This window comes from Xylocopa sonorina, chromosome 15, assembly GCF_050948175.1.
Source record: "Xylocopa sonorina isolate GNS202 chromosome 15, iyXylSono1_principal, whole genome shotgun sequence".
Lineage (NCBI taxonomy): Eukaryota > Metazoa > Arthropoda > Insecta > Hymenoptera > Apidae > Xylocopa > Xylocopa sonorina.
The window spans coordinates 4,443,938-4,458,812 of NC_135207.1; the positions used below are offsets into that span (position 1 = coordinate 4,443,938).

A 14,875-nucleotide genomic window follows, 5' to 3' on the forward strand; every position below is an offset into this window, starting at 1 on the left:
TGTTGAAAAGATTACGTTTCACGGTGGCTTAATCTGCTTACATTTCTGTATTTCTGTAAAATATGAATGTTTACAGTGTGGAAGTAAAGCGTCGTGTTTTCAACTTTTGCGGAACAACACATGGTGACAAGTGTTTTGGCGTAAACTGATCGGAACTGGGAATTCAGTGAAAAATAATATTTACTTAAAACTAATTCTCCTTAATTTTCCAAACGTATTTGGAGGGAAAATCCTGTTTCTTTCAAATGTATGCCAACGGAAATACGACCCTCCATCTTTAAGGCACGAGCGTACAAATTTTCTACCGCAATAAACTCGCGCGGTGTCTTCGATCGTCCGTGAATCCGAGATATACGGACGGGGCAAAAAGAAAGGAAGGAAAATTCTCGATAAATATTTTTCCGCGCAATCTGCCGCGATTCCAGTCGCGACTCCGCCGCGTTCCATCCCCTCCGTTTGTTTATCCGATTTGCAGAGGAACAAGGAACGTATAATGGGCGAAAAATAAAAAGAAAAAGAAGGACACGGGGAACCTGCAGTAGTGTCGATAACGGAGACAGATACAAATTACGAGCTCTTTGGACGCGACCATTTAAATTATGGCCGCCACTTAAATAACGCGCTCGCCACATAACCAGAAGCCTGAACGGCTCGACAACTTCGTAGAGGCCGCGTGCCAGGAACTCGTAATTGTTTTGAATTAACGATACTTTAAGCCGCGTTGCCCGGCTCCGTGCCACTACGCGAAGCCAGTCTCTCAGAGCCAATTCAGCTTCCACGCTCGATTCGGAAACGTTCACTCCGTGCCATTGCTTGTATTCCTGATTTCTATCCATTTATACTTGTTCATTTGAAACAATATACGCGTGCAATACGGTTGCAATAGGATTTGAATTTCGCCAAGTTATCTTCAATTTCCTGCTCAGTTGCGTACTTTTGTAAGTGAAATTGGCGAGGTATGAAACGAAACGAAGGGATGAAAAACAATCCTGGAACGTCCAAATAGAGTATCGATTATATCCCACGCAAGATGCCCGGGTGCTTCTGGATACGCGCGTACGCGTCGAGCGTCCATTAAAAAAGCTCAAATCGGACCCGATTCTTTCAAAGCACGACGGACCAGGCTATTGAAAACAGTTTATCCGGCGATGAACTCGCGATACACAACGCACAGGAATTTTATCTATCAAACGTTGCGCAGGGTTGCGGGTCCGATCGAAGGGACGGTAAAATAAAAAATAAACGCGCGACGGGGAAAGAGCTGCGCAGCGTCTGGCGTCAAATGATTTTTTTATTAATCGGATGAAAAAAAATGCCATCCACGGTGTTATCGATATTACATTTATCAGCGGGGTCGCATCGAAAGCTGTGCCTGGTTTCCTTCTCTCTTTTTTTTTTCACCCTCCTGCTCTTTTTAACTCGCGCCCGTGGCTCGCGCGTTTCCTCTGGCTCTCATGTGTATTCTCGCGAAAAATAAAATACGGGTGAAAATAGGGACGGAACCGGCAGGCTGTCACGACGCTCGCACGAACCAACGCAGTTATCGGCCAGGGGGCTGAGATTCGCCGTATCTTCTCGCGATAAATTCCATCTGGTAAAAAGGAGACACCGTCTACAAATCGCCCACTCTCGCGCAGATCTTTGCGTTTTTGTTCACTGCAGGGTCCTGCTTTTTTTCGAGACGACAGATATTATGCAGCATTACGTATTTGACGGTTCCCACAGAGGGACGAGGTGGCAGGGGAACACTTTAGGCGCCGATGGTTCATCCCCTGCTTCTAATGGCGCATCGATCAAACCTTCTCAAGAATTTCAGGCACGAGCAGCTCCCACATTATTATGGAAACACGCGAATTCTTGGTTGCATAGAATTTATAAATATGATTCCGCCCTGAGGAGCCGTCCGCGATAATAGAAAAGAAACCATCCTCGGCTCGTTAGAACGCAAACGACCGCTCCCCAGAACCCATGCCCACGGGTAATTGTTTCAAAGTAATCAAAGAAAAATTCTGCTCGTCCAAGATTACGTGACACGAATTTAATGGCGCAATTAAGGCGTCCTATATGGAGAACACTGGCCACCGCTCGCCCCGGAGACGAAACACGAAACTGATCGTCCAGCAGATTTTTTGCTACCCTTTCCAGTTTCAAACTGGAAAGCTCGCGGGTCGTCGCGGGAAAAAGAGATAACGAAGGGGTTGGATTGCAGATGCAGCAGTTGAAAAAAGACGCTGGTACACGGCGAACTCTTCGCTTAGTTTAAGTAACGTTATAAGAAAAAAAACCAGTAACCACCGGCAACTTTAATCATCGCAGTTACTCGATTTTCAAAGAAATATTGCGTTACACTCTCGCGCGCACCCTCTCTATTCCCAAGCTTCCCCTGATAAAAGAGGTAGAAGCCAGGATCGCGCGAGCGGCGTCCAATTCCCTCTCTTCGTACGTCATACTCGGGAAAGCCTTGACCTCGTCTCGCCCAGAAAATCCCACGTCAAGGCGGAAGTGCCGGGGAGGTGGTTCCCAATTATTTTCACGATCGAACGCGTCGATCCAGCGGATGGACCGGCGGATACCGCGGTTACGTAATCGCGAGGAGAGGACCAGCGCGGATAAAGAGGTAGCTTACCTCGTTCAGATCGATCTCCTCCTGGGACTTCAGTTCCGGACAATTGAAGATCGAGTAGTCCGTCTGGACGGAGTTGTCGGCCCGTGTCACACCGACTAGAATCAGCACCACTAAGCACCACTTCATTGTCCACGCTCGAGCTGCCGCTGGAATTCTTCCAAAGTCCCGTGTATCACCCCTTTCACCCGTGACGCGCGCGGCGCTCGATTCCCTCGTTCGAAACGCCCGCTAGAGCATCGACGTCGGGCAACGATCGTCCGATCGTCGGACAGCTCGACAGAATGTGGACCTTCGACCTTGCTCGGTTCGCGTCACGACCCAATTTCGTCTCGCTTCGTGGATAAAAAGGCGAGATGGAAGAGGACGAGGAGCTGATGGCGATCGACGAGTGATGGAATCTTACCGAACGTCAGTCAACGCGGTTGATGACGGTTTAATAGGATGACGAGAACGAGAGGCGACATCGCAACCAGCGTCTCCGCGACTAATATTTTCCAAGCGAGTCACGCGACTTCTCAGTTGCTCCCTTGGCTCGTTGTCGCGCTTCTGGAACGCTTTAATTGAACGCCTCGCACATCCCCGCGCCTCTCTTTGATCGATGGCTCAACGCATCGCTCTCGATCGTCCGGTTCTAGTCGGATCTCGCTGGACTGGGAGGATTCGACGGCGGTTGCTCGAGGTTCGAGACCAACGCACGATCCTACTTTTTCAAGGCTGTCCGCTCAACCCTTTCTGCGAACGGGCATCGTACGCGATGGTCGATGAAGGAGCGATCGATTAACGGTGTCGCTCGTCGTTTAAGAGCTCGTCAAGGCGCGCGCATTTCACTTTGAGCGGTTGTCACAAGCTTGAATGTTGGATCACCGTTATTGGGAATAATCTCTGGATCCGTAGCTGAGAAACGAGGGAGAACGAACGCACCGCAAACACACTTGGATCACTAGGTAAACCGTTTTCCTTGGTTGGTGCACGGAGATCGTCCCTGGATCGCACGATCGATGCCACACTCGGTGAGCGTGTGCGACGACGATCTATGGTCCCGGTTCGCCGACGAGAAATGCTGGGATGTGCACGCGGCGCAGTCGTAGGGCACTCTGACGTTCCCAGTCTGGTTGCTGGTGGTCCTCGCCACGTCCGTCCGTCCGATCGTCGCGACGCCTCCGCTCGCGGAGCGGAGAGGAGAATGGACCGTACGCGTGGGACGGGGATCGAGGATTATTGGCGGGATCGAGGGAGCTGGGAAGCGGGGGCGTTCTTTTAGCTGCGGATATATTCTTGGGGAACGGCGAACGGGGAACTTGCTTCTGTTCGAATTTCCGTCGTATTTCTATAGACAGGAACGTGGAATCAATTGTTCTGCTGTTTGCTTTTTCGTGGCCGCCTTCGAGAGACGAAGAGATTTTTGCGTCCTCCCGAAACTTCGAATTCCCTCTAAAGCTGCTCGGCTACCGTGTCTTCTCCTTGGCTCGATTTCTTCTGACTTCGCCCGATGTCTGACGCAAAGAGCTGACTTTATAGTTATTATTATGCTTATACGTACAAGAAGCCACGAAAGAGTAGGGAATCGTCGGAAAGTACGGAAACGCGCGAGACAGAGAAAATGGGAGACCATTGTCGTGGGAATGGTTCCTCGAATGAGCTTACAGATTTAAAGAAGCCTGATCGATCCGAGATATCATTGATCGGATCACTCGCACGGTATTTGACACGGGATAATAGAAAGGGACGTTACCTAAAGGCAATCGTAACCAACAGAAAGAGAACGATTCGTTCGATATTGGCTAGAGTGGAGCGATATAAATCGTCGAATGAAGTGCAAAGATCCTGATTGTCGTATCACGTGGCGAACTCTTTCGCTATCCGTTCCGACTTCCCGGTAAAGTATGTCGTAAATTGTTTCCGCTTGACCGTCGCGCCTGACGCGTTGCGAATACCCACGCGAAGGAAAGAAAAAAAAAAAAAGGTAGTGGGAAGAGAAACAAAAGGCGATTCCCTTGATACGAGCCGTAGGATCACGGGAGAAATCGAGGGTCGAAGGAAATATGGGGGAAACGATCTCCCGTGTTGAATGAGCTTTCAATATCGCCGTAGTGGGATGTACGTAGATACGTAGGGTCCGGTGACGTGGCCCAAAGTGAATCGACAGAGTTAAATGATAGCGCTCGTCGACGGATATCTCGGTGTTCTCAATTATCGTTAAACGGGCGCTAATTTAACAGTCCCATTGACTCCGGTGCCCGATCGTCGAAGTCGCGAATTAAACGTCCGAATTAGAGGCTGATAAACGCGGCCAGTAAAAATGCTCCAGCTCGATCGAGATACAATTACCGGTGAAGCGATTGGGCCGCTGTTCCGTGTTCAGGATTCCCTTTAATTCGACGGCTGCCCGCTCTCGTGGATTGGTTATAATTAACGGAGTTTCGATCGTGATTGCCAAAAATGCTCGCGAGACCACTCGCGGTGGGCGATCTTCTCCAGCGAGAACTTTGAATCCGATGTCACTGCTGGTACTGGTCGTCGACGTTCTCCTGAATTATCCACGGGAATAGGTCGCGTCGTCGAGCGTTGAATGTCGTACGGAAGACGCGCAGAGGCTCGCAAAGAATACAGAAGAGGAGCAGAAGAGCTGAATGGGGAAGTAGACAAAGGAAACGCGGTGGCTTGCGCAACGCGTAGGCCCAATGAAAACTTAATTCGTTCATTGAATCCGACGGATGATTCGGCCTGCGGGCTGATAAACCCCGCGGCGCGCAGACATTTTATCGGCGCTGAATTCCATGAAGAGATACAAGACCGATGGGAGACAATAATTGGCGGGATGATTAATCGCCACCGTGCGGAATTAACGGCGAGCTCATTCAGCAATAGCAGCCTTATTCCTGTGGAATCGTTTCTGTCTGCTTCGTCCTAATCAACGCGGAATATCGATTGCCGTGTAATCACTAGCTAGGTGACTTGATAGATACGAAGAAGCGTGCTGCGGGATACCTTATTTTCTATATCGGAAATGTTTATCGTACTATAAACATGTTACTATATAACCTTCTATTTAACAGTTTATTTTAATTGTAGTGCATTCGTTATACTGGCGAATATAATTTAGTTGCGAATCGGCTTGGCAATCGTGGGATAAATTTTTTTTTTTACAAATAGAATTGTTTAGAAATCTGAATACTTTCGATAAATGTGTGGAATGTATATTGTAGCCTCGATATTTTCCATATTTTTCCATACTACTCCACGCACTCTCTACATTACTGCACGGTCAAATTTTCCATAAATGCAGACTATCAATCACATCATTATAAAAAAATTGCAGAAATATTTCAATACACGCGATAAATGTCTGCAATAAGTACCGAACGATTCATATTATCGGGCCATCTGCATAATTCTCATTACCACGGTAATCGATTCGATCTTGAAAGCTGAACGTCTGTACAAATGTGAATCGAATGAAACGGTAAATGCAGATCGCATCGAGTGAAGCGATTAAGTAAGGAACTGCGAAAACGTATGAATAATTGGCCGGGGAACACTTTGAAGGGTGAGGTCGAACCGGAATTTAATTTCCTCGACAGCAGTGGCCCTTTTGGTATTATGTTTCTTTTCTTCGCCTCTAGACAGGGTACAGCCGTATAATTATCGCGGCGCAGAGTGAAATTCGATAAATTCTACCGAATTTCTGCGACCACAAATTGTGGAGTTTAAGCAGACGATATGTAGCGAGTTTCTTGCGCGTTATCGAACCGGGTCGAAGAAGTAGCGACGCGATTGTCCGACTTTATCGCAATAACCGGTGGAAACTTTCTATCGACTCGGCTGGAATCAGAGAAATTATTAACCCTAAAAAGAAAAAGCGTGGTACACGGGTATGTACTTCAAAAGGATATTTCAGTATCAACCTTGAGAACACAAACGACGGTAGATCATGCTTTAGAAATTTTTCGGTTAAAAGAAATAAAATATTTTCAGCGTTTTCTATGGCAGGACACAGAGACAGTACCAAGTCAGAAAAAAGGGATCGCAACTGAAATTAGAGCTTCGCGAGAGTGTCCCGACGAAACAGTTTCGTGGTAAAAATAAATTGATTAAAAAAAACGGTGCGCAACTTGAGAGACTGTAATCTGTTCCATTAAAATCACATCGTTCCGATCTGAACGAGATAAAGAAGAACGATCAAAGATAGGTGGCGGTAAAGGGATCGGAGCCGATTCGTAACGTACCTGGCAATTGTTTCTGTACGCTTCTAGCAAGCGGATTAATTACGACACGACGAGGATATAACCGACTGTACCGAGCGCCATTACGAGGCAGTTTAAAACGGAGGGAAAAGAGGTAAAAAAAAATGAACAGAGGTAAAAAAGAAGTGGAAGGGGCAGAGGGAACGGGGGTAGCTAGAAGAGGGTGAGAGAAAAACTGGTGTGGGCCTAGAAAGCGTTTCCAAGAGATTTACATGACGGGGCGGCCGTTGCGATTCGCTCTTAGGGCCGATTCTCCCTGAAAAATGCCTGGACGTATATATATCCTCGAGACGGGTCGATTGCAAACATCGTAATTGGGAATTTAAATGCGAGACCGCGCCGTGGAACGATTACGATCTGGATTATTTAGCGACGAAAGCGTCACCCATTCCCACCCCCAGCCTCGCCCTCACCCACCGTCCGATATGAATTTATTTCCTTTAATTTATTACGACCGGCTCAACGGTTATTTACAGGCACGAAGGCCTGTTACACTCGATTCGCTGGAATCTCATAAAACGTGACCGGCATCCAGCGCTAGGGAAAACTGATTAATTCTGTCTGGCTGCTGGACGAATAGCTGGACGGCCAGTATCCGGAAATACGCTTTTTCCCCTAGCCGTCGACGCGTTTCCGTGACGCTCGACACGTCAATCGTTATTACGCCGGACGAGACAAGAAAGAGTTAACTGGTCCGTGTGCCGCTAAAAACTGTCGATTTTTATCAAAATCCACCGCCATTCCGTCGCAACCGTCCATCCCTCTCGTCCCAATTATTTATATATTTCGTCCTGCTCCCTTTTCCCTGGCAATTTACTTTCTCTTGTTGCCTTGTTACGCGTAACAGCTAGATTCTCATCTTTTTCCTCGCATCTACGCACCGGTGTACTCGCTGGCCCCGTGTTCACGGTTCGACCATCCCCGTTTCCCGTTTATCAACCCTTGGGTAAGTAAAAAACGATTCGATAAGCAAACTTGCGAGCCGCTGCCGCGATTCGTATAACGAATGGCCTGTCTTAATCTCGCCCATTCAGAACGATAACACGGATTTGCATAACGATAGCTGTTACAACGCTAGAGGCCGTCGTCTCTATCTTTACCCTCCTGCAATTTCTTCTTCTTCTTCCTCTCATTTTTCCCGCCACTCTAATGGAGTTTCGCGACCGTCATTTTACAAAGGCCGTGGCAGAGAGTAACTAATACAACGGGTAAACGACGTTTATAAAGAATCTAAGATAGGAGATCTAATCGAAATGATAGAAAGAAAAAGGACGAGGCGAGGTTTCCAGTAACGCGGACGAAATGAGTATGCAGCCCGTGAAAGGGCGTGTAAACCAGAGGAGAGGATGGAATCGAAAATATTTCGTTCCTCCGGGACTCGGGTTCTAACGAATCTAATCATTGTTTGGACTGGTTGAACGAATTTGAAAAATTTCTGCGCTGGAAGGTTCCAATTAAAACGTATTATCTCTGAAACCGTGTAAAATGGTTTTGTTGGAAAAAAGAAAGAAACTGACGTACAGTGATGTGTAAATGGGAAAGTTTTTGCGATGGTTCTCTGGAAATAGCTGAAACATGTAGAAAAATTGAAAATATTCCATACAAGGTGGCCAAAACTCGGACAATTACCGCGGGCGAGCGCGACATCGAAAATTACAGGTTGCACGCTGCCAGCGTACTTGGCGAGCCTCAAATTCTAAATTCAAAAGGGGAAAACAATTTTCTCGTAATTAGCGTCGGGATACACGCGTATCTCGCGCGGAGAGGTCGTTGCTACGACGATTTTCTGAACGCCCCGCCGTGAATTTCGTTAGAAAAGATCCAGTCGGAGCAGGCAAAAAGCAAGAGAGAGGAGGAAGGCAACCATGCGAAAGAACAATAATTATTCTCCTCGAAAATAGCAGAGCCAGTGTACGTCGCAGGTAGTCGTCGAAACGTGCTCGCGCCTCTAGACTCGCAAGTAGCACTGGTCGACGACCAGTCAGCCGTCCGTGCCTGCCTCTGTCGATGAAGGAACAGGAAACGGGGCAGTGTCCGTTCTTTTAAATTAAACTTGAGCAACAAATTGTGTCTCGCCGTGCATTGACCGAGCCCCAACTTTATGGTCTCAATAAATTTTTATTAAATCGCCGGCTTTCTATAACTCTTCATCGCGCGTTGTTTTCGAATTTTGCTGCTGAACTGTACAAATACGACTGTATGGAAAACAGCGTCGATATTTCATATTATTTACAGAAGAACGTTCGGGACTGTTATAATGGAAAAATTGTGCACGCGTTTTATATCCATGTATCCTGCTGGGAAGCTACGAGAACCTAAGTGCCATTTTTTTTAATTCACTACAATTTGGGAAGGAGTTTACACGGTTCGAATCTTCGGTTTGCCTGTTAGGAAAGATATAAACTGATTTACTGCATAGTGGTAATTCCAGAAACTGTTTCAAACATGAATCACGGCGCAGTGGATAGTTAAAATACACTAGAATGCAAATCTATCCTAAAATATTCTCGAAACGGCGCGGCGACACGGACGATCGTTAACGAATTTGAATTACGCGTTGTAAATTACCGCACGTCATCGCGTGACATTAAGTATAATTAGAGAATTAATTAATTAATTGAATTTAATCGTATCGACGTATTATCGTGGCGGAGTATAACAAATAATTCGCGTTAGAGGGCAGTTGGAATTTATGCCGCGGCGGAGGAGCGTAATTTATATTTTCTAAAGGACCATTAAAAGCCGGGCAAAACGACGAATTTACACCAGGCCGCGCAATAAAACGGTCTCTCCTCGCGATGTAAAATTCAGAGGTAACTGGCTCGCGCTCGACGATGATTTAAACTGTTTACTCGCCCTGACTGAATCGCTATCGAAATAATTTCGTGGATACGGTTGATAAGAACGTCTCTACGACTGGTCACCGTTAAAATACATACAGCTGTGGACACTTTTATAAATCGACTACGGAAGTGATATTTACTTTAGATACGCCACGCTAGTCTATCGATAAAGTCTACCTCGAATTTCTGATCTCACGTTAAATAGACATTTCTATCCCCGTCATTTTCACAGCGGGCAGCTGTAAAATTCCGTTCATTACGAGCGGTGCCATTTTTCTTTTTCATTCGATTTCGATGGAAGCCTTTGTCCCGCAAGAAATAGTTGACAATTGCCCGGTGAAAGGGGTTTATAATACCGATCCCTTTGCTGTACAATTGAATCGGCAACGATAGTGGATGTTATTTCAATGCCTCGCATTCAGAGTCGAATCAATGGAATCACGGATCAATCGGGCAGTGAAAATCGCGTACGGAACGTTTATTTTACCATGCGTGCTGGCCGATACGCGGAAGCAGCCCGTGCGCGCGCGCTTGCGCCCCTTTTCAGATGGAGGATGAAAATTGCGTCGGGCCATAAAATGAATTTATTACACATCTCGACGCTCCTGACAGGGGTGAAATTAATGGGAGAATCTTCTGCTCGATCGAAATTCTCGCCCAACTCGAAATCCGCCGAAACGTTTATCAACCCCGCGCACCAGCTGATTCGTATACGCCGAAACGAGATCCGGGAGAGATGGGGAACAGTATCAAGGTATACGAGTCGCGGAACTTTTTTTCCACCGACTTCCGTCTCGTTTCTTCCAAACACTCGTTGTTTCACCGACTGGAAATCTTCTCGAATACATCAACGGATGAACACGAGAAAAAACTTGTGTTTCGCTATCTCTGGCCTAATCCAGAGAGATCGACGACGGCTATCTACAATCTGTACATCGGGAAAAATATTCTGAACTCTCGCGAGAGAGCGAGGAGGAGTGTCTAGAAAAGATTTTTCTACCTCCTGGTGAAAATTTGTTCAACTTTCGTGCACTCCTCTCTAATTATTTTAATTACGCGCTTATCTGATCGAGGCGCGGTTGGGTTACTTCCTCATTTGAGTGTAACGCGAAGCTAGTTCCGCTGCATGGGTCGGTGGTTAAGGAGAGGAGTTTTTAGTCGATAGTCGAACAACAAACCGCGTTTACATTGGACTTTGGTCGCTCGACTAGATCGATCGTGCTTAAGTCCACCAAAGTCGATCATGTAAAAACAATGCCAACGAAATTGGAACGACTTCCGATCGTTCGATCGAAAGCAGCTCGTTCGTCCAGTTTCAGTCGAATCATCTGATCGTTTCGACTGCAGTCGCAAACGTTAAAACCAATTACAAAAATCGATTTCGCGTCGAATAATTCACTATGTTTAAACATCTTCTGCTCCTCTTGATGAACGTTAGAAACCCTTAAAATTGTCGTCTATTTCCAAACGTCGAATGCTTACGTATCTTCAGACATTCTATAAAAACGAGGCACGTGCCAATTGTTTGCGACACGTTTTAACAGCTTGTCTACCGTATTAAAGATCCGTCGTATTTCCTTGCACCTCGAGGGATGCGCCGGTCGTAGGACGAGAATCATGTTTACACGTGTTTGGTCCCCGATCGTATATAAGACTCCTGGAGAAGCGTCTAGTGGGAAATATTTTCTCGGTGAAAGATGCTTGCGCGGTGCTATTGGTTTTGTGGCCTCGCAGCGCTATCCTGGTTTTTCTTTATCCCTGTACGTGGCTTCCGTTTCTATGTACAATCCGACCTGGTTACTGGGACGCCCGGAGAACCGAAGTCAAGACGATTCTACGTGGGACGATTTGTCGTGAAAGGATCGTGTTAACGGGCCATTTCGCATCTGCATTGTTGTCAGCCATGTTACTTGCTCGTTTTGCATTCGACGGACGCATTCATCATTCTGCACTTTGCTGCCGAACTGACCCGACTCCGTGACTTTCACAATTGGTTTGCAAGCATCCGCTGCCACCCTCCTCTCCTTGCTTCAGCTGAGTCGATAGCAGCACGGTAAAGTGTACCAATTTCACAAAAAATTGCCAAATTACTCGAAGCATCGAGGCGCATAGTTGTTACGTTGAAATGCATGGAATAGATGGAAACGAATTTCAAGTCGAATAAGGATTTGGTTTTCGAAATACTGGGGATAGAGAATAAATTCATTTTCTCATGGTCGTGACAACCAGTTATAAACCTTTCTCCTCTGAAACGTTGCTCCGGTTGTTGACGAGAATGTAGAATGACACTTGAAAGCATAGGGTGGGTCGCGTAAAAAGGGCGTAGGAAACCCCCGTGGGCGAGGAATAAAAGGGAGAGAAGTGCGAAAGTAGGTCGAGGAGAAGGGGCCAACGTGACAACAAGCTGAGCAAAGTTAGACCTCCGGAGAGTACAGTAATTAATATCAGTTTAGCGGGGACTTAGAAGACGCAATAAGTTAATAACCGGAGCCACGAAGTTTCACCGGCGCTGATCCACAATCTTCCGGTTCCTGCAGGCTCGATCCGGCGACCTCTTTAACCAATTATTATTACGATCCATGGCTAATAACGTGCCAGGCTCTCCCGGCCCATTCCTTACCAATTACTCCCTTATTTCATCACCGGAATTTATTGCCATTCTCGCAAAGCGGTGAACAAATTTTTACCGATATCCAGTTCAACTACAAGTTCCTCCCTCCCCTACTAACCCTTGCTGATCGATAACCATTAAACTACAGAATTTAATAAATAGCTTCGTTACTGAGCTTGCTTCCTAATATTCATCCTTAAGCATTCGTCGTTATAACTAAAAATGTGTGATACGTATATAAATGTGAAAAATAAATTGTTGTCATATTATAAGTGGTTTTACACAGACAGAAGGAATTAATTCTCCCGTGTGGATCCGACTTCGTGTAAATTCAAGATCGTCCCAGTGGATCTCGTTAAGGGATTGACGTCCCGATACGATGGCGAAAGGACGTCGCGTCAACCGGCGTTCCAGGTCTAATTTCACGTCGATGGACCAAACGACGTGGCGACGAGTAATCACTGGAGGCAGTCCTAATAATCGCAACCAGGGACTACGGGCAAACCGGCCACGCTGACATGTCGCTAATAGGTAAACACACGTGCATAAATACGCCCATACCCCTCGTGATTGTCAGAGCGGGTAAGGGCGGGTTCCTGGGCACCGTGGATGTAGTTTTGTGGCTGGTTTCCGGCCGAAGTAACATGTAACATATGATCTGTAGTGGCGTCGAGGAGACACGGAAAGCTTATACAGGCTGGTGCAAGCTTAAGGCGGCTAACCGAGTGTTTGCACGTCACGTTACACGAATGTTACGTATCGTGACGCGACAGCCAGCGTGTAGCTTAACGATCGCTGTAAGTAGTATAAGCGGGGATAATTACGACCAAATCAGGATTACCCCGTCTTCTAAGAGAAATATGACACGTTGCGATCGCACGCGAAGGAGAACGATACATTCGAGTTGTTCCCTATCGTTTACGTTCTTTAGCTCGAATGTTGGAACTTTAATCGAGATCAACAACGAAACATTTTACGTGGGAAGGGGTTCGATCGCTTTAGGTACATTTTCATCGCCCGTGTTGCGCAACATAATACCACTTTCGGTTCTATTAACCATAACGGAAGAACTTACGAACTTGGCAACGACTTTAGTTACAGTTCGTACACTTCGTTGCTCCGCCATCCACCGTGCCATTTACTTGCGTTGAAGTTCCGCGGTTATTGGCGAAAATACTACGACGAAGGTGTTCGCTAGTCAAACGGGCTAGCGATTTCGAGTAGCGCCGGCATAATTGAGCAACCTGAGCATGGGGAAGTCCACACATGGGACAGTAACCGCAAGCTGCGAGCCGGAGCGACGTTAAGGAGGCGTGAAAGGCATGCAGAGGATTATGCAGGCTTAAGGGCTTCAAGGTAGTGTTTGCACGTCGCGCCGTCTACTTACTTGGTCACCAGCAAGAGACAGATGAACGTACGTACATTAGCGATACCGTGGTCCGTAATTAGCTGGTGACGCATTCGCGATTAATCAACGCAACGATTCTGCTGCGATATTCCTGAAGCGAGATGTGTGTCAGCTGATTTGTCACATATTCACGCGAGCAACAAACTGTTCCTCGATGCTTTCAAAACAGCAAGCGATAAAAAGGAAATATCGTCTCAGAATTGCACAGAATGATAAGCACTGTTCGAAATTAATTCGATCCCAGAACTGATCGCTAAAACTGTTAGGTATTACGTGAAGAGTTATAATCAAGACAAACTCGCGTGTACGTTATGAACCATATTAGTGTTAATATCTAAGACGCAAGCCCGTGCAAAATCGTAGGCACCTTAAACAAAGCCTGCCACGTCGTTAATAAAGATAAATTACTCATTCGGCTGATGGGAATGACAGTATGATTTGCAGCGAGGTAAATGGGCAGAGGATCGAAGCTAGGTCCCAGCCAAAGTTCATCCGATACGCGATAAATTCGAATGCTTCACGGCACTGGCGAGACAAAGGGGAATTAAAAATAATGGAAATTCTGTTCTGAATTGATTATAATCTTCTACGCATCTGTGCATCTAATTTTCGTGGAAATTACAGTACTAGCTTAAGCAGAGATTTAAAGGACAGATACCGATCTTCGTTTCCAGAGTGAATAGGACAGGTCAATCATGCATTATCATGAATCCTCGTGTTTCACATCCTTCGTGTTCATTTGCACGCGCCGAAACGGCTGGAAACTAATATCCCCTCCGCCGTAACAAACTAACGTTGTATGCACATCGCAATACCCGAGCATTGATTATCCTATCGCTGTAGAATTATTTACGCAAATGCAGCTCACCCATCGGGACTGCGACGGTGTTACCCCGGAGATTCGATTACGTGACACATTATTGGATAAACCACTGCGAATTTCGCGTTTCTGCTTGATTAAGATTTATCTTACGGCCAGTGAAAAGGTCCAATTTCTCTCCTTTGAGATACCATCTGTCTCGTATAATAAAATGGAACTCTGACTATTCGAATTAAATATGCTACGTGTTGTTCATGGATATATCGGACGAATGACCGTGGTTTCGTGTGAAAAAGAATTATCTATTTCGAATTATTCAATTA

At 46.3% G+C, this 14,875-nt stretch overlaps 1 protein-coding gene across 1 annotated transcript in view; it reads right to left on the reverse strand.

The window, feature by feature from the left end:
* LOC143430613 (uncharacterized) overlaps positions 1–7,369 on the reverse strand; it is a 53,471-nt gene extending 46,102 nt beyond the window's left edge. The window contains exons 1-2 of the mRNA XM_076906966.1: positions 7,366–7,369; positions 2,627–2,828 (exon numbers count right to left, since the gene is read on the reverse strand). Of these exons, the coding sequence (XP_076763081.1) occupies positions 2,627–2,752 (126 nt within the window). The 5' untranslated portion in view covers positions 2,753–2,828; positions 7,366–7,369. The remainder of the gene's footprint in view (positions 1–2,626; positions 2,829–7,365) is intronic.
* Positions 7,370–14,875: the final 7,506 nt, after the last annotated feature.